The sequence below is a fragment of the Atractosteus spatula genome, chromosome 28 (genome assembly GCF_055471065.1).
Source record: "Atractosteus spatula isolate fAtrSpa1 chromosome 28, fAtrSpa1.hap1, whole genome shotgun sequence".
Classification (NCBI taxonomy): Eukaryota; Metazoa; Chordata; class Actinopteri; order Semionotiformes; family Lepisosteidae; genus Atractosteus; species Atractosteus spatula.
Genome location: NC_142733.1, coordinates 4,314,154 through 4,335,940, shown reverse-complemented (window position 1 = coordinate 4,335,940; position 21,787 = coordinate 4,314,154). Strand labels below are relative to the sequence as shown.

Below are 21,787 nucleotides of genomic sequence, written 5' to 3'. Positions count from 1 at the left end.
AGCTTTCATTTAATTTCACGCGTTTCTGTGAAGAGGAAGGCTACTGCTTTGCTCAGGTCTTGGGTGGCGCGGGCCTAGACTGCAGGAGCTGTGCCAGAGAGCAACGGTCCCGTTTCTGGATTCCTCACGGGAGGGATTTGCGGGTTCACACCCCAGCTGGGGCCACAGCTGGTGCACTCTTGTGCAAGGTACTTGACCCTGAGTGCTCAGCACCAGAATTTGTATGGGGGGGGGAAATATCTTCGCCAGGCTGCTTTGGAGAAACATCTGACAAATAATTCAAGAATAAAGTGCCGTGAACATGAAAGTTTTTAAATGTCAGTGTTTGCGCAACATCAACAGAAACAATCACACTTCCCAGGAGCGATACAGAGCAACGCCCTGATCACAGGTGTCAGTCAGCAACTAGGCTTCGGTTTCTCTGAACACTGCACTCCACCCCTAACCTCTCCAAACATACAGCCAGCCTCACCCCAGTCCCCATTACACAAGAATGGACAGAATAGGCAGGATCAAGGGTTTCAAGTCTTTTTTTTCAATTTATTACCTAAAAAAAAAAACAAAAAAACGACATTTTCTATCACAAGTCACACTGAAATGTATTGCTTAAGAAAAAAAATATATATTTATATATATAAGGTTTTTTTGGAAATGGATAATTTCCATTATTATTCCACAAAAAAAGGACATTGCATTTAACCTTGGCCATGCCCTACCTTCTCCCACAACCTCAAAAAAAAAATCTCAAACACACAAGAAATACCTAATTCACAGTTACCATTTTGGTTTCATAAATTAATACAGTCACACATGTGCTACACCGGTCTATCGCTAGAACATTGTAAATTTAATTGTCTTTTTTTATTATTTTATATGGTTGGCTACAAGAAATAACAGGCAACTTAAATGAGGTGATTAGAATGTGTTAATCACTCCACCAACAAACTGGTTCATTAATGCTTCCCCATCTGTCTTTTTTTCTCCATTTTTATTAAATTTTGCTTTCCGGCCTTTCAAATTTCAAGGTAAGGGCAAAGTGAGGCACACACAGGAGTATATAGTTTTAAAATAAAACCAAAAAACTGGGGGGAAATATTTTATCCAAGGAGACAGTAAGTGCATGTAGTCGCATGTCCACAGAACACACCCAGGAAGTGACATGCCACAGTTTCCTTTGGGCACTTAGTTGCCATGGCGATGGGGCCTACAAATTCTGCGACGGTGGTGGGCGCTGGGTTTTTCAGCTTGTTGGTGGCCGAAGGACAGAGGTTTTCAAATACAAAACCGTCTAACAGAGATGGAAAGATGGGACTATGGAAAGACAAAATCGAGGAGCAACGCAGATTTCAGATGATAATTATCCCACCACCCTCTCCCCAGCAAGCACTGAGGCTCGAGGATGTCCACTGCCTCACTCTCACTCTTGGGTGGGCGTGAGGATTTGCTACCTGGAACCGACTGCTTTCTCTCTCCCTGTGAGGGGGCAACATTTTAAGGCACAAAAGCCTCGACTCGTATAGATTGGCTCTGCACGATCATTCTGCTAGAAAGGATGCCCGTATCTTCAGGAGAGAGACAGCAGGACAACAGCTGCTTGAATGTGGCTTTTTGTGAATCTTGTTACATGAAGAGTTAAGGTCACTTAACAATAGAAAGGGTCCACTGTCCAGCAGCTACTGCCCTACAGTGACTTTTGTCAGTGCGCTGGGGGTACGTTCCGAGACGGGCATTCCACAAGCACTAGGCTATTTATCAGATTCCTCGCTCGTCTTTAAAAGTTACTGATCAATTCAACAAAACGTGGAGTGGAAGATATCCCTTCTACAGGCATCCTGAGAAAACCTACAGAACATTATGGACACTGGCAAAACTGATTGCCTGTCTGCTTGAAACCAGCCATAACTAAGCTGCAGTACTTGTGCTCAACCTCTAAACCTCTGGGCTCAAGCTCAGTTCCTGGAGGTGGGGAGGGGGGTCTGCGGGAGGGATGGTCTTCCGATTTCCATCCTGACCCAAACAGTCAATTAAACAATCAACCTTATTATATTTTGCAAGTTTTTTTTACAGTTGATGACACAAAACACACACTTCCTTAAAAACAGATTAAAGCCTGGTTAAACAGTAGTACAATTAATTGGATTTGAGTGTAACTGAACCCAACCGAACCCAGATGTCAGGTCTTCCAGGAACTGTGAAAGAGACCCCAAACCTAGCAGTCTCTGTCTTTTAAAAGTTTTAAAAAAGCAAGGAGTCAAATCGGATATCCTTTATAAATCTGCCAGATAGCATTTTGAATTGGTGAGGAAAGAGAGGAACCTGATCGCTCCGAAAAACACACAAGACTAGTCTACGGCTTTAAAAAGCTTCCTGGAGGAACAGGGCTCGCAGGTGGAGCGGCCTACAGAGAAAGCAGACGAGATCCTTCCCCTTGTCGGATGCCCAGGGATCAAAGCACGGACAGAGATGGAACGCCGCCCAAGGGTGGTCGAATTCTATCCACCCCCCCCAACTCCAGCACCAGAAAAAAAAGGAAGCATCAACAATTGAAGCCATCGACCACACCGAATGAAGCCCACGCTTTCTAAAGGGTGCAGAAAACACAAGGCAGTGTCTTGGACCCAACAGCAATTTAAAAGAACCCCCAGCATGCATTTCCAGTGCTGCCCCCCAGGATGCATTGCTTCCATCAAGCTGCACCATTTGTAAATGGTAGATCATGTTGATCAGCAATGGCTGATCATTAACGTGCCATGGCACAGGGATAATTCGTCACTCGTATCTGCACTGCTCCTCAGCGCGTGCACACAGAAGCCCGGAGACCCCCCCATCTCCTGAGAACGGCCCAGCCTATGACCGAGCTGCAATCTTCTGGGACAGTGAAAGGGACTTAAGGAGTCATGCTCAGGAGACCGGGCACAGCTGCGTGTGGTCCTAGTACTGGCCCAATGCTTTTTCAGTTACACAGACTGAAAGTCAGGGGAAAAAAGAAAATCAAATGGAAGAATGGATGAACTGGTGAATTAATTAATGGCTTGACCCAAGCCATACTGGGTTACTGTTTTTTCAAAACAGTAGGCAAAGTAAAATTAAAAAAAAATAGAGATTTTTCATATACATTTAAAATGATTTTACACCCTTCTAAAGCACTTTTTTTTTCCCATTTATAACCTGCGCCACTGAGGTTACTGTTGACAGATGCAGTTTCTTCCGCGCTTTAAATGTCTCGTTTCAGTTTGATGTCCGTTACTTCTTCCATTTCAGCCTTGGGCTCCCCGATAGCGTCCAGTCCCAGGCCGCCACCGCCACGCCCCCTTTTCCCCACGATGCTCCAGCCTGACGAACGACCTGGACTCATCTCTCCACCACCCCCCTCCCCAACCAAAACCCCATCAGTCTGGGAGGGGGGGCAAAAAATTCAGAATGTGCAAAAAAAGAACAGGCCTGTCCATTTTGTTTCTGAAAACCTGAATGCTTTGTGAACAATGCTACATCTTTGTTTGGAAAAGAAAATGCGATAAAAAAAAAAGACGCCTTATTAACTGAACTCTTCGTTTCTGGTTGGTGACGATGATGCCTAGAATGCCCCATTTCCAAAAGTCGGCCGAGTCGCTTCTCTGGTGGCCCGGCGCCCGGCCTCTGCCCAGCACATCGCGGGGCCAGACGCACGGGCGCAGAAAACCGGGCTAGCACAAGTTCGGGCCGGAGTGCTCCTTGAGGGGGGGGGGGGGGGAAAAACCGAGCCACCCTCAGATTCTGCCCCGTAGGAGTTTTTTCTTCCCTAAGGCAGAGCGTTGAAGATTTATTTTTCTTTTATTTCAGTATAGTCTCGTTCTGCAGTCTTGCACGGTCCCGTCAAGTCCAGACAACAACAACAACACCATATATATATATATTTTTGCGTGTATATATATTTTTCACTGGATATAATCTCGATTTCGTGTCCTCGGCCGTTCCCCGGACAGGACCCCTCGGACCCGGGGCCTCTCTGGGCGGAGGAGCCCGTGGAGCAGGGAGCCTCGACGGGGCCCCCGCCTGCATCCGCCGGGGCGGGGTCACGCGGGCGAGGTCAAAGGTCAAAGTTCGGTCCTTCCATTCCAATGGGCAGCAAGAGTCGCCATCTCTTCCCTCCCTCCCCCCTTGGCCGGTCCTTCCTTGTCCGTGCCCGTTGTCCTCTCCCGGCAGCGTGCCCTGCCCATCTCCCCCCGGCCCCCCACTGCCGCCGCGCTACGCCACGACGAACTCCGACTTCAGGTCGGCCTTCACGTCGGGCTTCCAGACAGAGTCCTCGTAGTCCAGGTCCAGCGAGCCGTCGCTGGACACGCTGCTGTTGCTGTTGCTGCGGCTGGACTTGCGGTTGGGCAGCCAGGAGTAGGGGGCGCGGGCGTCCCGCCGGGCCTTCCGGCGCAGCCTCTTCTGCTGCATGAGCAGCTGCAGGCGCTCCACCTTGCAGCGCGTGGCGCGGTTCTCTGTCTGCCGCAGCCGGTCACCTGCGGGGGGGACACACAGAGGGGACAGCACGTGAGAGGAGGCTCGCCCGCCTTTAAACCAGGAAGAACCACACAAGATCCGCAGCAGCGGTGTGATCTGGGCCCCACTCGCATCACAAACGGCTGCCTTGGCGCTCCACTCCCCCCCCTCCCCCAATCCCGCAGCCCTCTCCTCTGTTCAACCCCCAGAATACCCTGGGAGCGAAAAGGGATGCTTGGGAACCGATCGAGAGGGAATTGCGTCGCTTGCTGGGCGATCAGTCTGAGCTCCCGTGCAGCATCCCCGATGCATCTTCAGATCATTCGAGGAACTGCCCAAGCAGGAGAGAGCTCTGGAACAGGGGGCTGCAGCAGTGGTGGAGTTCTAGGATGTGCCCGTTTGTAGCATTGACTCAGCTATCTGCCCCACACATGCGAGGGAGTCTTTCTCAGCGTCTGCTTTTAGCAACAGTTGCTACCACAACAACCTTCCCATGTTGGGGTCACGGTCAATTCTCCAGCTGCTGGCCTCTCTTCTCCCCAGACTGGTGGGATTGTTTGCTCCCCAGCGGGCGGGGATGGACATGCCCTTGAGATCATTATCGGACAGCTGAAGGACAGGAGCCGGCGCTGGGCAGGCACTGCAGAGGGCTAGCGCTCCTCCGGCCGCGAGAGTATTCTGCCCTGCCTTTGTAAGCAGGGAACGCCGGCCGACTCCTGTCAGTTAAGCAGTCCCGTTTGGGACGTGAAATTGCAGCAGTCCCACTGATCGGTTTCAGAGGTTCACCCAAGCCTGTGATCATGTTTGTGACTTCCATTGCCTGAATATTTGCGCTAAAAAACAAGCAGGACCATGCATAAATTAAAAAAAAATCAACGAGTTGCTCATTCCTCATCGGTGTCACTCTCAGGGCAGGTAAAAGCTTTACTGTGCTTCTAAATGTAGCCGGGGGGAGTTGGGGGATTAGAACAGATGTGACCGCAGTCTGTTAGCTAGATGCATTAGTATCGGTCCCAGAATTAAATAATTAAATAAGGCAGGTATATCAATAACCCGAGCACAGCCGCAGACATGCACACACGCTCACTCACACAGCAGCTCTTAGCAGGGATCGATGGCAAATTAAAAAGTCCTATTGATTAAACCTTAGCTCTAGTGCAGCCATCCATCTTCAGGCCCGGACCACTGCTATTGGCTTTCAATAGAAAATGCAAGCGAATGGAAATTGTGAGCAAAAGAGCCTGGCTCTTACTGCTGCAGTTTCCTCCTCAATGGAGGGGCCAGAGTGACTCCTGGCGCTGGGGAGGCGCTCTTTAAGAGACCCCCCACAAGCCAGGGGCCAGAGTAAGTCCCAGGACAGAACTTCGGGGAAGAACAAAGCCCTCCCACAAAGCATCTGAAAATAACTCAAACGTGCTCATGATGCTCTGAGAGCTTCATCTGTCGATTCACGACGTGCATGCTCAATGCAACCATATCTAAGATCTCGGTAACCCACAGCACATGGGGCACTGCACAATTCAACAGCAAACTGAAGGCCGAAATTCTGTACGGTTTTTAAAATGGACGTGCCTTCTTTCTTAAGATGACGGAGATCCTTACATTTTGGAGAGCCCTTGAAAATTAAACTCCGCTTCACAGAAACATGCCAACACACGCACACTGCTGTATATTCTGTATTTAACACTGTTCCTATGGGAAAGAGTTAACACTCGCACATGAATCAGATGCACTGGATATCAGCTCCCCACAGGGAGCAGGGAGATGTGTTCTGCTGAACCTCTCCCCCCCCATCCTAATCCGGGCTCTGTCAGTGTTCCCTTCCAAAAAACAAGAGATTAAAACCGGAAATCCAGCACATCTCTCAGTGGCTTCTCCTACTCTGCACGGCAAAGAGGGACTCTCTCCTCCGGCTGCCCTTGAAATATCCCTGAACATCCTCCTGTGCTCCAGATACCCATTCCCATGAGCACCAAACTGGGTCAATAACTGGTAGAAACCTGGCTGGGGGGGGGGGGGCACATGCTCACATCGTAACAGTGCTGCCAGATGGGCAAGAAACGGGGCTGTGCTCCATCCCCGCCGTACGCCGCAGTGAAAGATCCAAGCAAAAATTGCAAGCAAAAAAAAGCAATAAGCAGCAGAGCGAAACTCAGAGGCTGCCGGCGCTAATCTCATGCCTTCTGTCTGCGCGCGTGGGCGCGGGGGAAGGTGCAGGCAGATAGCAGGCCATCACTCCCCTGCTGGCTAGCAGTCACGGCTGCCAAAGTCAGGAGAAGAAACCACTGGAAAAACTGAACCCCCCCAGCAAGCAGAAGGCCCACCTTCCATCTCCCACCACGTCAACGATGAGCGATTACCAAGGGCTAACCCAGAAATTCGAGATCCACCACCCCGCCTTCCGGACTCCTTCCCCTTGCCCCGCCACTGCCCAGCCTGGCCACCCACACACCGCTCGGCCACCCGCGAGGCACAAAGACCTCCAGCCGACCTCAAAACCACCCTTCCTTCAGCACCCGAGGTGAACACAGGGAAGAGGGTGACCTCAACAGAGAAGGTACTTGAACAGGAGTGGATTTCACCCAGGAGGTTCCGATGGTCCTTTTCCAGGAAATCAAGGTTTATCACGCCAGAGTCCCCAAGATGAGCTGAAGAAAAAGCAGCGGGTTTGCCCTCCTCCCACTTACGGGAGCTCTGTAAACTGGGCCACTGTTTCACATCTCCTCAGGCCTCACACGGGTTAAGAGCGCTCCTCTTTTGTAATTAAAGGCAGCGGAATTCCGACAGCGATCCACAGAGAATCGATCGCGCTGCCGGGCTCGCCTCCCGCCGCCAGGACCCCGCTGTACGCGAGACCGGAGCCCAGGCTGAAGGATGGCTTGTTGCCTTAAATAAGTAAACATCGAAGCTACAGCTGTAAGGGAGATTAAATGAGATACTCGGCGCATTGATTCTTTAAAGATCAGCTTAACGAGCTGTTGTCTTCTGCGCTTGTTTCTGTTGGCTCGAATGTTCGCACGGGCGGCTGGAAGCAAGCTGCCAGTTTCTGGATGTGGGGTGAATACCCTGTTCAGCAGGAGGGCAAAACAAAGCCGAGGCACACAACGCCTTCGCAGACGAACACGCCCCACCACCATCACCCCCTCGGATCAGGGCTCGTTCTGTGCCATTGTCAGCGATTTCAAAGGCCGCCAGGGCACTCATCTGCAATGCTGCTCAGCTCCTATTACCTTAGACAATGCAGGGGCCTGGTCAACGAAAACCGGAGCGACTGGAGGGAGGGCCAGAGAAAACTGTAGACGTGTTTGCTTTTTTTGTGAGCGATTTCAAAGCTTGCTTGAGCTGGGTACAGTGGTCATGGTGGTAGGGGGAATTAATGCTGGCGTTCAGTTTTTATTAAAACAGTCTGTGACCCCCTTACTCCATGGCTAATTAACAGCCATGGCGGCTGTCTTTGAATTTTGTCAGAGCTTGATTAAACAGCATGGGGCATTTGTTCACGATCCAGGGGGGGCCTGTGCTATCTCCGCAATTTTAGTAGTTTTTTTTCCCCCCCAGTGCAGGTGGGATAATGTGGCAGCATAGAGTTCAGAGAAGCAAGAAAGAGGGAAGCAGGGAGCTGCTTAATGGGAGAGGCTGCAATGCGAGTGCATTTAGCTCCCTGTCCAGTCTGCAAGGCTGGGTTGGAGCAGGCTCCCAGGCCCAGAGTCCCGGAGGCAGGAGGGCGCATGGCACAGAAATGGGGAACCCGCCCGCCGTGCTGGTGGAAGTCTGCACAGCTGAAGCCGACTCTGCCTTGCAGAGATGAGAACTGAAACCTCTCGCCGAACAGAAAACGCTGAGTTTTCACGGTTTACACAGACAGAGAGAGAGAGAGAGAAAAAAAGGCAACAAACTCATTTGCATTTTTTCCGTAATACGAGCTTCTCGCTGGCTTCACGCGGTGCAAAAGTTCACAGGTTCATGCAACAGATCCTCCAAACGAGCCGCACATGTTAATCAACAACTGAGCTGGCCGTGTCACTGAATTATTCACTCGATTTTCGTTTGCTTTAAAGTTTACCACGCCTGGGGATGCTGGTAAGGCTAGCGGTAAAAAAAACATACCGGCACGATCAGCTCTTCGACATTGCTGACGGGCTAGGTGGGCCGATTGCTTCAGGAAGCCCTGAGGTTGAGAAAGGTTACAAAAGAAGAGGAGGGCAAGAGGGGGGTGATGACATTTGATGCAGATGATCTGTCAGACAGATGGCCAGCAAGCTGAATTCCAATGAAAGGCTTGCCAGTCTCTCAGGAGCCCTTTAAAACAATAAGTGCCCCCTTCTAATGCCTTACTGTCATTATTTATTGTCTGGCCAAATTCATAGCCAGCCAGTTCTTATCTGCTTAGCATTTTCCAAATCAGCTTCAAGGCAGCGCATACGTGCGGGTTTGCTTTAGGGCGGATTAAGCGATTGTTCAAGCGCTTAGGAAGAATTCAAATGCAGTCACCCCCCCCCCCACACACACACCAGCCAGGACAGCCCTGCCTGAAACTGCGTGGAGCTAACCGGACCTGACAGTCAGTGAAGAGGTGAAGAAAGGCGCTCTTTTCAGAGAAGGGGGGCGGGGGGCTCCTCTGCCTTTCTGCGGCAGTCTGCAGCTGGCGGGGGGGGTGTGGGGGTCCGTGCGCAAACCCCTCACTCAAGGACCCCACTCCCCGGCTCCCACAATGGGGCTGCCCTTGTTCCTCTCTTCCTCCCTCCCTCCCTCTCTCCCCCGGCTGCCCAGGCAGACTAAACAAACAAAGGGCAGCGATCCCATTGAGAGCAGGAATTCCAGAACCCAGCGCCCCACACCCCTGCCTGGCCTCCGCAGCACAAAAGGGCCGAGCCCCCAGCCCACAAAACCCAGGAAACCGCCTGCGCGGCCTTCTGGGATCAGCAGCTTGGCGTCAATAGCAGGTTTGCTGCTGCCCCATGGGACACATGGTGGTGGTGGTGGTGGTGGTGGGGGGGGGGGGGGTCTTCTCTGGAGCCCTGCGGTGCCCGTCGCCACCACACGGGCGCGCTCTCCACCAGCTGCCCTCGCTCACAGAGCACGGAAGGAGGGAGCAGGCCGGACAGACGCCTGCTCCGGTCTAGGTGGCAGAAACGCATCCAGCGAACAAACAGCAAAACTGCAGTCCCACCCAAGGGTGACAAAACCACCCCCCAACATCCATCACCACCGCCCGGGCAGCAAGCCAGAAAGAGGAAGAGAGCCACAACTGCACTCAAACCGCCCCACAGAAAAAGAAAAAATGCCAACAAGAGCCAGGGCTCATCAGGCCTGGTCTAGAAACTGAGATTAGCAGGGGGTCCCCGTGACCATCCGCCTCACGTTCAACAGCACAGCCTCCATCAACCAGCACCCGGCCCGGTGATAAATCAGGACCTTTTCTGTCCCCCAACCCGGGTAAGCAAGCCTGACCGCTGTGGAAGGGCTCGTTTTTCTCCTCCAGAGGAAGCAGCATCGATTCATCTGTGGGCAGTACTTGGCCCAGATATAAACAGCGCGATTTTATGAATGGGAGCTTAGTGTCATTTCCCCCCACCCCTCCCCTCCCCTCCTGCCTTGAAAAACACAATGCGCGTTCTTGTTGCGTTCCTGCTTTGTATAAATCCTCCTATTTAAAGTCCGAGGGCAACACAGGCTGCCATTGAAGAGCCTGGCTGGAAGGACGCGGCGTGTTTTACAGATGAGGTTAGAGTTTTGGAACGGCGCTGCGGAAACAGTAGGATGTGCTCATTGACTGGAGAGTGTGGGGGGGGGGGGGGGGAGGGGTGTCTCTGGCTTCAGAAAAGGGGTTGAATTATTTAAAGTGTGTGGATCTGTTTTAACAAACTGGAAAAAAAAAAAGACTTCTGTTTCGTTCCTTTGTTTAGAATAAGGATTCAGCAGGCACTGGCTAGCACGAGTCCAGCATTCTATAATTAGGCAGAACTGGCAAGAGACTCTGGCCAGAAAAATAAATAACCCATTGTCCCCGGGAGGAAAGCAAATTAAAATGTGCTAAGATGAGGGGAAGATTAAAAAAAAAGCACCGAATCTGCAGCTTATTGGAACAGCTGTTAAAGAGACCGATCAGCCCAGTGATCAGTTAGCTTAGACATGCGCGCTACACTATGCTCACGTGCGGACACTGGTGATGGAAAGGGCAGGGGCCACAGCTTAGCTTTCAGAATCAGACACTTCCTCATCGCCTGACTGGTGCCCCTGCCCCCCTCCTACAAAACGACCCCCTTCCAGAGACCAGACCAGCCAGCTCCGTCTCTCTCCGCACTGTCCTGCTCCTAACCTCCCCGTGAAACAACCAATCCTGCAAATCCTTCAGTCCAGAGCGACTTCTATTTTTAATGCTTAAATGGCACAGAAAACCCATATGCTGCGCGTGTTCTCGCCACGACTGCTGCCAAGAAACCAGTCCAGAAACCAAGTGCCACATCGCCATGCGCCTCCACAGCTGACAGGCTCTCCCGAATCCGAAACCGAAGAATGCGGACAGTCCACTTCCTTTCCCTCGGTTCCCGAGGACAGCTGCTTTTATCGGAAGGCCAGCGGACCGATGGAGAGCAAGGGACCGCCTCGCGGATTAAGCATGCGTGCCAGGTGGTGAAGACAGCTGCAGCCCCCGTCTCCCGGAGGACAGTATGAACTGGGGTGCTGTTCAGGACAACGGGGCGCAAGGTTCTCCGAGCTGCAGGAATGGGAAAAGGGGGGAAACTTACCGCTGGGTCTGCACATGCGGATGGGGCTCTGACACTGGACCAGAGGGTGCAGGGAGGGCTGGCCAGGGCTGGGCACTGAGGTAGCTTTGGCAGAGAGGCTGGCGATGCCCGCGGCGGGGGGCGAGGGCGGCGGCGAGGGGGGCGGAGAGGGCCCGCACTGCGTCTGGCAGCGCAGCTGGGTCAGGGAGGGGGGCACGCCCTGGTAGTGCCGGGTGGCGCTCAGCAGGTCGTTGAGGATCTGCAGGATGGTGCCAATGTCCCGCCGCGGGCGCCCGCTGCTGTCCTGACAGTTGGGGTGCAAAGTGCCTGAAAGAAAGAGGGGGGGGGGGGAGTGTTACAGACTGAAGCTCTCATGGATGACTTTCCCCAAACCATCACCCAACCCCGGGATGGCAACGACAGCCTGGCACCTTTACAAGGCAGAAACTTGGCTGTGCTTCTGGTCATGTGACTGGGGCCCTATGTGACCTATAGGGCCCCAGTCACATGACCAGAACGGTGATCTTTGACCTTCACGTGGTGCTGGCCTTCGGCCAGCCCCTCCGCGGCGCGAGAAAGTGCGGGCCCCCCCTCACCTGAGAAGGTCCCTGAGAAGACTCCGGGGGCGTGGCTGACGAAGCTCTCGATGATGGCGCCCGGCTTGCGAGACCGCGAGGAGGGGGCGGGGCTGCCGACGGGGCTCCTGGCGCTGCAGTCAGCCTGCAGGGGGGGGGGGGGGGGAGACAGGAAGGGAGAGTCCAAACTGAGTCCCTCATCTGAACCCAGAAACGACTCCCTGCACCCTAGTCCTGTACCAATCCAACAATGACAAAACCCGGCCACCCCGGAGATCATGACACCTCTGCCAACAGAGGATTGTGGGATGCCCATGCCGTCTTCCTGGAGGGCGTCTGTCCACGGCAGGAGATAACCCCCTTGGGAACAGAATGTACCTTCTTGAAGAAAACGGCAGCGTCGGGGGTCCAGCCTGGGCCGGCGCGCGGCTGGTGAGCCCCGTTTCGGAAGCCCGAGCCACATGGCTGACTGGGGGTCGGGGTCCCCCACCGAAAGCTAAACCACGGGGGAGGACGCACTGTTTTTCCCCCCAAAAGTGTGGCGTGAGCTGCCAGTGCACTATGGGTTTGAAAGGAACCCAGTGGCCTGTTCTAATGGGTTAAAAGCTTTTTCTTTCCTGGCCATTTTGAAACTACCGTTAAACAAGCAAGAGACTGAAAAGGTCTGAGCAACCAATAAGCAGACAGGAGGGCAGATCCTTCAGGACAGGATCAATCCTCGGATCGGCAATGAGAACCTACACCGGCAGATCGGACGAGCTGTGGGGTTTCTACTGCCCTCTCCGCCGCGGTGCTGAAAACTCTTCCACTGCTCATCATAAGGGGATGGAATTCGAACGGCAGCGAGCTGGCATTACTCACCTCCGGACACGGGACCGACGGGCCGTGACTCTGGGGGCTGGCGCTGGCGCTGGCGCTGGGGGGGACGTGCGAGCGGAACAAGCCGGAGGGGCAGGGGGAGGGCCTCTGGGGCGAGCTGCAGGGCGCGGCGGAGGGCGAGAAGCCGAGGGGCGTGGCGCTGGCTGCTGGGGGGGCAGCGGCGGGACGCGTGTGCAGGGGGTGGGAGTGGTGGTGGTGCGGCGGCGGCACGGGTGGCGTCCTGGGGCCCGGGGCCCCCGCTGGCACCCCCCCGGCCGCTGCCTGTCCCGTGCCCTCCGCCCCCCTGGCGATGAGATGCCGGTGGTGCAGCTGCTGCCCGCCGGACTGCTGGGCCGCCAGCTGCAGCTGGACGAACATCATGTGGTCGCCCACGCGCAGGGCGAGGGTCAGAGGGGAGCGGCCCGACAGGAAGTCGCTGACCTGCAGACAGGAAGGAGATGGGAACAGATCCGTTAAAGGCCGCCCGGTAGAGGAGTGGGGGGAGAGATCAGTTCCTGCTCCATAAGGCTCTCCTACCAAACCTAAGCTGAGATTTTTGTCTTTGTCCCCCCTGCTGACCACAGCCCAGAATCAATCTCTTGACCGATTTACTGCCCTCGAGCATCTATGGATGTTTGAAGGCGTTGGGGGAAGGGAAAGCATGTCGTTTAAGGAAGGGAAGCCCATCCCTTCAGCACTGACCTCCCACCCCACTCGAGCCCAGAGGCCGAACTCCTTTTCCATGACACAGCACACAAAGGACACCGTCCCACCCGTTTGAACACGTATAATACCCGACTGTTCGGCCTCTTTGGTGGGACAGGAAGGCCTAACCCATTTCAGGAGCTCCCAAAAGAAAGGAGAGCCCGACTACGGCTTCCTGCACATCCACCCAGAGCTCAGCGGACCGCTCCTAGGATCGCACAGCTGCCCAAGAGTCGTTCACGCACGCCAAGCGCCGAGAACCCAGCCCCCTGTTCGTAAGACACCGGGACAACGGCACAGGCAGGCTCGTTCCGAACATCCCGTCAGGAGAACGTGCTCTGAGCTATCCTCGGACCCTCCTTGCAGATTGCGTGTCAGGAGGCAGGGGGGAGCCTCTTACATCTGATGAAATAAAGGCGCTTTTTATCATCTCAAAGAGCTGCAGTAAGAGCATTCAGGGGCCAGGAAGGGGTAGGGGGGGGAGGTTTTGCAAGACAACTGCACCAACGGAAAGCTGTGTTTTTTTTTAAGGAGATATGCCAGACAACTTGGGGGGGGGGAATGCCTTATCGAGCAAGCCCCAGCACACGGGGGGAGATCCAGCAGAATCCAGCGTGTGCTCCCTAACCGGCACCCCGACCACGGATCTCCCTCCGCCGCCACCCTTTCTTTCCAGATGTATCATTTCCACGGATTCCCACCTTCCGCGGACCGGTGACGTCGGGGGGGTAAAGAGAGCCCCCCCCCCCCCCCCCCGGACTCCCATTCTGGCAGGAGGAGTCGTTTTCCAGGAACGAAGGGGGAGGATGCTCTCTCTCTGTGTGTGTGTGGCCTGAAAGTGAAAGCTCGCAGAGGCTCGAGGCTTCCAGCGCTGTTCCCCCGACACCTCAACAGGATGCTCTTGAGCCGCGCAGAGGTAAGCGCCGGGCACTCGTGGCGTCAGGGGAGGAGCCGCCCGGCGCAGACAACACCCGACGCCGTCTGAGGATCGCTCGGGGGAAACTCCGGCGAAGAAAGGTCGCCGTGAGTCACCCCGAGGTGGGGAGGGCAGGGCAGGGCAGCTGGCAACGGCACTCAGGAGTGAGCAAGCTCACCGATAAGATATCGCATCCCCAGCAGGTGGGAGAGGTGAGGGCAATTTAAAAGCCACGCGGAGGGGGGGGGGGCTTCTCTGTCACACAGGGGCTTGACACGAGTGGGACACGTCTCGCCCTCCTCTCTTCAAGGGCCCATCGACTACCAAACCGGAATGGGTAACGCTCACAGGCTAAAAGGTAAAGGAGAAACAGGGTGCACCACGTGATGCGCCGCATGGTAGACAGGACTTGGCAAGCCTGGCCACTGCACTTGAGCTAGTACACACTCTACCCCCCCCCCCCCCCAAAGGCATGTCTACCTCTCCAAGCTTTTCCCAGCATTGAAACACACACATGCTGTTGGGGCTGCCATCTTGGGCCCGATAATTATTTAGCCTGTCCCTGTAACTTCCTGAGATGATTCATCCCCACTGACAAGCTGTTATTCATCTCCTAGAGCACATGTCAGACCCACCATTAGACTCATCTTCCATCACAGGCCTGCCACTCACTCACTTCTGCAGATCACATGTAGGTTGCAACCCCTCAACACACACAAAGTGACTTTCTAACCCCCCCCCCCCCCCACGCTCCACACTCTCCATTCTGCCAACACCCAGAGAAACCTCCCCGTGCCCATCTCATGGGAACATCCCATCCCTGTGCCTCCTTTCGGCCAGGCTACACAAGATCACAAGATCCCCTGCCACAAAAAATTTGTCTCCCGTCAAGGCACAAAAAAAAAAAAATCAAGCTTCAATTTCTAGGTTCTCTTTCTCTCTGATCGCGAAGACCAACACATGGACCATCTACCACATTGACAAGTTTTGAAGATTTCCCCAGGATCTCTTCAAGTGTCCTCAAGTGTCACTTAAGGGCTCCGTGATCTTGAAAGCCGAATAGCTCCGGAAACAATTTAGAGAGGCGGCCAAGATCCCGACAAGATCGTTTCACGAGAGCAAGCACTCTTTTTCTAACCCAACCAGAAAGAACACTGAAAGGCTCTTTTGACCTATCCTCCGGTATACAGATTGCTTTCCTGTACGAATATCCACTGCCCCTGCCCAGGCACCGAAATTCCAACCAGCGAGCCCCCGGCGTGACCCTCCTAGGGTGGGGGCAGGCAGGCAGGCATCCCGCAGGCTGGAGCCACGGTCTGCCCCCTTTGTCGAACAGGTCTAGACTCCAGCGGCACGACAGCACAGCTCGAACCTCCTCACTGCCCTCCCTCCCCGCTGGCCTTGCCAGCCCCCACACCTGCACCACCCCCACTGTATCAATCCCAGAAACCCCCTCTCCGCCTCCTTTCACAACCCTGGAAATTGCTTTGAACCCCAGGCAGCGCCCCCACCTCCCCTCTCCCAGCGCTGCTACTCCTCCCCCTCGCCCTGTTCCCAAAACACCCCCCCGACCCTCGCCGAGCACACAAGTCCCGCCCCACAGCAACAGGAGCTCCGAGTGCAGATGGAAAACGCACCCGAACGGTCAGGACGCTTCCAACAGCGGAAATTTTGCTTCTTTTTTTTTTTAAATTTGCGTGCATTTCTCTTTACACACAGCGCGGCAGGGAGATGGTTCCTGATGTTTGTGGGGATGCAGGAAATTTTTTTTTGGGGGGGGGGGGTTGGAGGGGGCTGCACGACCCGATTTCTGGGAAAGGACACTCTGAGAAGGAGCTGCCTCCCCTGACCAACCCCGTTGGGGAGGCAGAGGGTGACCCCCAGGACCGCCCCCGTGATACTTGGGGAAGCAGCTTGGGCCTCACCCGCCGACCCCCCAGGAAGCTCAAACGGCTGGAGAATTCCCCTCCCCGTCCAGCACACGCAGCACGCCCCCCCCCCCGCGCGCTCCGGGAGAGGGGAGATACCAGCTCCTCAATCGGACTGTGCCCGAACACGCCCCAGGAGCGCAGCCCGTGCGGCAGGGTGCTCGCCGGGCGGAGGGAAGGGGGAGGATCGTGCGAGGAAGCGAGTGATGAAATATTCAGCGAGAGTGCGCCTCGGGCTCTCTCCCCCCCTCCCCCAAACTCCGTAGCTGACAGTTATATTTATTGGGGTCCCTGTGGTTCAAGGAACTCATTTGCAGGCAGTCTACCTTTCCAGAGGAAGGAGGGGGGAGGGCTCAGACATTCAGCACTCCTGCGATGGGAAGAACAAAGTGTTCCAGATTGAAGGAGAGGAATGGGTGGGTGTGTGTGTGTGTGTGTGGTGGGGAGGGAGGGAAGAGTAAGAGGTCTCCCCAAAGGAAAAGCGCTCCAGTTACAGGATCTCCGGTTGCCTATGAGGTCTGGGGGTCCAAACCCAGCTCCGCCTGGAAACACACTTGACTAGAACCGGGACCTTCTGCGATCGGGCTTGCTCGGGGAGCCACAGCCAAGACCAGCCGATCAAAGCAAACGGGATGCTGGGATTGGTTGCCATGTCCGTACGCCGATGATGATGATGATGGATGTCACTCAAGCCCGGAGGGGTTGGCCTAAAAAGTACCAGGATCAGACAAGACACTGGAAATAATGGGAAGGAGCTGCTGCAGGGTTCCTCTGCTCCAGCAGGATGAGCTGGAGGGCTGGGAGGACGCAGCGAATGGCAGCGCCGTCTGTGTCGGGACAGAGCCAGAGCCTGCAGATCCCAGGAAACCGAGCTAATGCCTTTGCCCGAAGCCTCTTTACTAAATAACGTAAACTTACAACATCTTTCCGAGTAGAGTGGAAAGAGTGGCGAAACAAAAGAAGTTAACTAGAAAGGAAAGGCAGAAAGAAACCAAAATAAGAAGAAAAAAAAAAACTTGAGGGTGGAAAACGAAATTGATTTCTATTTGAGCCGCGCGTGAAGGGCACGCCAACCTTCACCGGGAAGGGTCTGTAGCTCGATAGCGAGCTCCTGCTCCTACGTTAGTCATCAAGGAAATGAAAGGGATTATCTGATGGAGACTGTAAAATACACATCGCGCCGAACCCTAAAATTGCTATGACCCCAGATGGGACGGGCTTAGCGGAGGAAGGGTATTAGAAGCACATGGCTCTAAATTCCTTCGGGCGCCGCCGAGAGAACACTTCCACCCCTTCTGCCCGAGAGAAGTTTCTCGTCCCGACCGGCTTCATTAGGCAACACGTATTCTTCTGTACCCCCTCCCCACCTAGTCATGATGGCACACACTCCAATCACAAAGGCTGATGTATCAAAGGGACTGGCAGTCACGACACCGCGTCCGCTTGGGCAGAACGCCTTCTGCATTAAGTAATGCCCCCCTCCTCTGCCCTCCACCCCCGCATTGCAGGACAAAGAAATCCTGCCCCCCACCCCCCCCTCCTGCCACCCACCTCATTCCCCTCCCCTCTCTCTCTCGCTTTTAAATATAGACACCTTGAGATCTCTTGCATCAATGCGTGCGCACCGCTAATGCATTAAACAGTAAATCCAAAGGAGACGAAAGCACTCGAACGCCAGGGTCTCATTTGGCTTCTCACTTTCTCGTTTTAATGAGGATCGCCTTCTCTAGAAGCGCAAGGAGGGAAGCAGTCTGCGACGGGAGACAAGATCCGTCAGAAGATTGTCACGTAACGTCAGGGGGTGGCAAACATGAAAACCCTCCCAGACTGTGCCAGCGGGCACACGAAACACAAGACGAGATGCTGTCTCTAATGGGAAAACCCATCCAAGGAGTCGCAGAAGAGCACACAGAGATCAGCAAACGAATGGCACTGCTGCAGGTGCAAGTGCAGAATGCCTTCATATTACAGTGTATCTAAATACACAGGCACAAATATGGGAGTATATTCATGCATAGCTGTTTTTCCCCCTCTTGTCCTGAAGCTGCAATATCGATTTATCTAATTCACAGACAGATTTCGATTCTTTTCCGTCCGCCAATTGCTCAATGCCATTAAGACCTAATGATTTCCAATGCCTCTGGAGGTAAATGGCAGATTAACTGAAGAAATAAACTACATGAGGGCACAAAAAAAGGTCAAAGTCTCTGCAGAAAAGCAGCCACAGACTTATTTACTATAGAATCGCTTGACATTTTCAGTCTTAGGAAGTGCCCCCCCCCCCACACCCCCCTCAAGTCAGCCCACGCCAAACTGGTTGCATCCTGCAATTCCCATCAATACCAGTCTTTTAAAAAAAACTGACGTTAGTCACGAGGAGTACAGGATTGTGCGCGCATCACGCTACCCTGTCAAGCACAGAACATGCTGATCCGAGTCGTGATTGCGAAAGAAAGAAGAAAGCCAATTTAGCAGTGACCTTCTCCATTCTCTCGCCTTGCTCCTCTCTCCCTCCCAGCCTCGCTATTGTCTTCCTCGGCATCCTCGCGCCGCACAGAACAACCTGTTCCAGCGCCGTGCTGCAATCGCTCTGACTCACCAAGGCCGGCCATCTTTCAAGTCCCCAGGATTCTAAGGAATCCTCACTCGGGCCCGTGGGCACCCAGGGGAGAAACAGCAGGAGGGGGGAGGGGCAGCGGCCATCTTCTGCGCTGTTGCGTGCTGGGGCAGCAGCATCACGACAAGAGATGCACATAGGCTCAATAAACTCATCAAGAAGGCCGGCTCTGTGCTGGGGCTGAGCCTTGACCCCCTGGAGGTGGTGGCGGAGAGGAGAATGCTGACCAAGCTCACAGCCATCATGAACTACGCCTCTCATCCGCTACAGGGGACTGTTACTGGGCAGCGGAGCACTTTTAGCAACAGACTGCTCCAGCTACGGTGTTCAAGGGAACGTTTCCGCAGGTCTTTCCTCCCGGCGGCTGTCAGGCTGCAAAGTAAGAAATCACCCCACCCGACAGCTATGAGTCACTGCCCCCATCCTCGGAGATGGAGATGAGCGTCTTAAAAATGAGCCACTCCTGCATTTTCTACCACTCTCGTGCCCCTGAGCCGTTTGAACCATGAACTCACTGCAAACTGAAGCCGCTTCCTTGTTTGAGCGAAACCATCGCCAGCGCAGCGCTGAGCGCCGAGGGGGTATGGGGGCGGGGAGGGCGCCGGCCCAGATTCTTGCTCTTCAGAACCAGGCCAGAGGCTGGGTTCTAACGTCACAGAGCGCCAACAGCCAAACAAAACAACCCCCCCCCCTCTCTAATCAACACACCGAAAGCTGTCAAATATCTAGGTCCTACAGCTGCCAGACAAACACAAACAGACCCCACGATATCTCGTTGATGTTCTAAACCCCTTACAGAGCTTCGTGGCAAAACAGATTTTATTTGTACCCATGTCGGCGGGATCGGATACATGTTTCCTTGGTTCTTCCCCGCAGACGAGGTTACACGGGCTCGCCCGAAACAAAACTGTTTTTCCCCAGCTTCGCCCTTCCTTCCCAGTAACGGAACGCGGGATTAATCAACACCGGAGGGGCTGGGATATGGGATCCAGGCCACTCCAGCCGGGCACAGGAAGACCAAAATGACTGCCCGGCGAGACGCAACTGATGCTTAAGATATGGCTCTCCCTAGAAAGCTACCCCAGCATACAGACACGGCGCAGTACAGAGCAGCCTGACGGCTCCTGGAACAGCCAGGAACTTCTAAAAGAAAGTGAAAGAAGCCCTTTGAGCAGTTTCATCAAAGGTCACACAGGAGGTTTTTTTACATAAAAATAAGCCCATGCTCCAGACGAGTTCCCGACAGCCTGTGAGCTGACCCAAGATTGCTGTGGTTAAAGCCTCTATCCCTGGGATGCAAAACCATTCAAATCAGGCGCCGGCGCTTACACAACAGACCAGATGTCCCTCCGCGTGCACGCACAAAGGACACCGCGCCTCTGCACGTGAGCTCAAGTTCGTCACTGAGCAGCTCACGGCGGGGGGGAGGGGGGTGGGAGAGACGAGCAGCCGATCAGTACAGTCAGATCGGGGGCCGGCTCCTCTGTGCTCGTCTCCCGACTCCTGCACACGGGCCGGGGCAGTGGCATGAGCCCCTCGAGGAGGACACGACACGAAGGGCCTGAGGCTCCAAGAGGAGGAAGACCCTGCCTTGCTTTTTTTTTTTTTTTTACTCCTGTTGCCAAGGGAGCGGACACCCCCCGCCTGTGCCTGGACGTCTTTACTCCCGCACCTGTGTGGCACATGCATTTCAGATCCCAGGGCAGACACTGAGCCTGGGTGGAGAGCAGGCCAGGCGGCAATTAAGATAGTGCCAGCCATGTAAGACCACACGAGGTTCAAATTACAGGCTAAATAAGCAGCAAGGAAAGAGCCGCCATGGTAATTATCTCGGGTTTCTCTTTTCATAAAACACTTTCTTTCTCACCAAGCGGAACTCTGGAATGGATCTCCGCCTGGAAGCCTTCCCATCAGGCCGCGCTCCCGAGCACTGCGATGCGGACGAGGAAAGGGGTCAAGGAAAGGTCGACTGACCCTTGCCCTCCCAGGGAAAAGGAAGGCAAGACTCCGTCCCCACCATCTCAACTTTTTTGCCGGTGCAGCGAGCCAGCCTCGATGTTAACAATGGCCGTTTTTAAGAGGGTACGATATCCGTCAAGCCAGCATACTCGGAGCTCTTAAAAGCCTTCAAGAGCATTGATTGATTCCGGATACTTCCTGAGTTGCAGATGAAGCAAACCGCAGCAAATCGAGTTTGTGTTGAGCCTTTGTTACCAACCTCACCCCCCCCCCCCCCCCCCATCTTCCTCTTAGCCATTTTGAAGAATTAAGCCAGTATTTCCAAAACAATAGCTCCATCGCCATCCTCTTCCAGGATGCAATGAATTTTAAAAACAGCACTTGATTGCAGCTTTGCATGGGAATTCAAAACACCTGCTGTAAGGAATGATATGACGAGGGCTCCTGGCACATTAGCCGAGTGCTGTTTCTCTCAGAACAATTTCCATACTTGAAAACCCTGATCCCAGCAGTGACTCAACAGGAAACGAGACGAAAATAATAGAGCATACTGAACATTCCTCATAACACCCAGGGCCCTGAACGGGGTGGGGGGGGAGTCATACCGACTGATTGACTCACGTCCGTCACCACGGACTCCTGCGAAGGGTTTCGGGGTACCCAAAGGGGAACAAATGCCCTTTGTTTTTCTTTCTCCTGCCAGCAACAGCAATCATGTGGCCACACAATGGTGAATGAGAGCTGCGCTTCCTGCTACACCCCCCTCTCCTCTCCCCACACACAGTCGATCACACACCCGCACGCGCACGCACACACACACTCGCCTGTCGTCACTGCAGCCCGGCTCTGATCTCACAATAAAAGCAGGATTTCCAGGTTAAAAATATCTACAGGAAGCCAGCCATGCTGGGGTTTGAGACAGCGTTTTTTTTATCAGCAACGCCGGGCTCACAAGACACTGTTTCCTCTTCCGTTCTGCTGCCAGCACTTGAAAGAGCAACAGGAGTAGTCAACACTGGTTTTTTCCAGGTGAG

General features: G+C 54.1%; 1 protein-coding gene across 3 annotated transcripts in view; it reads right to left on the bottom strand.

Annotated features, from left to right (window-relative positions):
• Nucleotides 1–515: 515 nt before the first annotated feature.
• The window catches only part of midn (midnolin), a 32,457-nt gene continuing 11,185 nt past the window's right edge, over nt 516–21,787 (bottom strand). For all 3 annotated transcript variants that reach the window (XM_088907793.1, XM_088907794.1, XM_088907792.1), the window contains 4 exons: nt 12,632–13,069; nt 11,792–11,915; nt 11,217–11,522; nt 516–4,487 (listed from right to left, as the gene is read on the bottom strand). In XM_088907793.1, the coding sequence (XP_088763919.1) occupies nt 4,225–4,487; nt 11,217–11,522; nt 11,792–11,915; nt 12,632–13,069 (1,131 nt within the window). In that variant the 3' untranslated portion in view covers nt 516–4,224. The remainder of the gene's footprint in view (nt 4,488–11,216; nt 11,523–11,791; nt 11,916–12,631; nt 13,070–21,787) is intronic.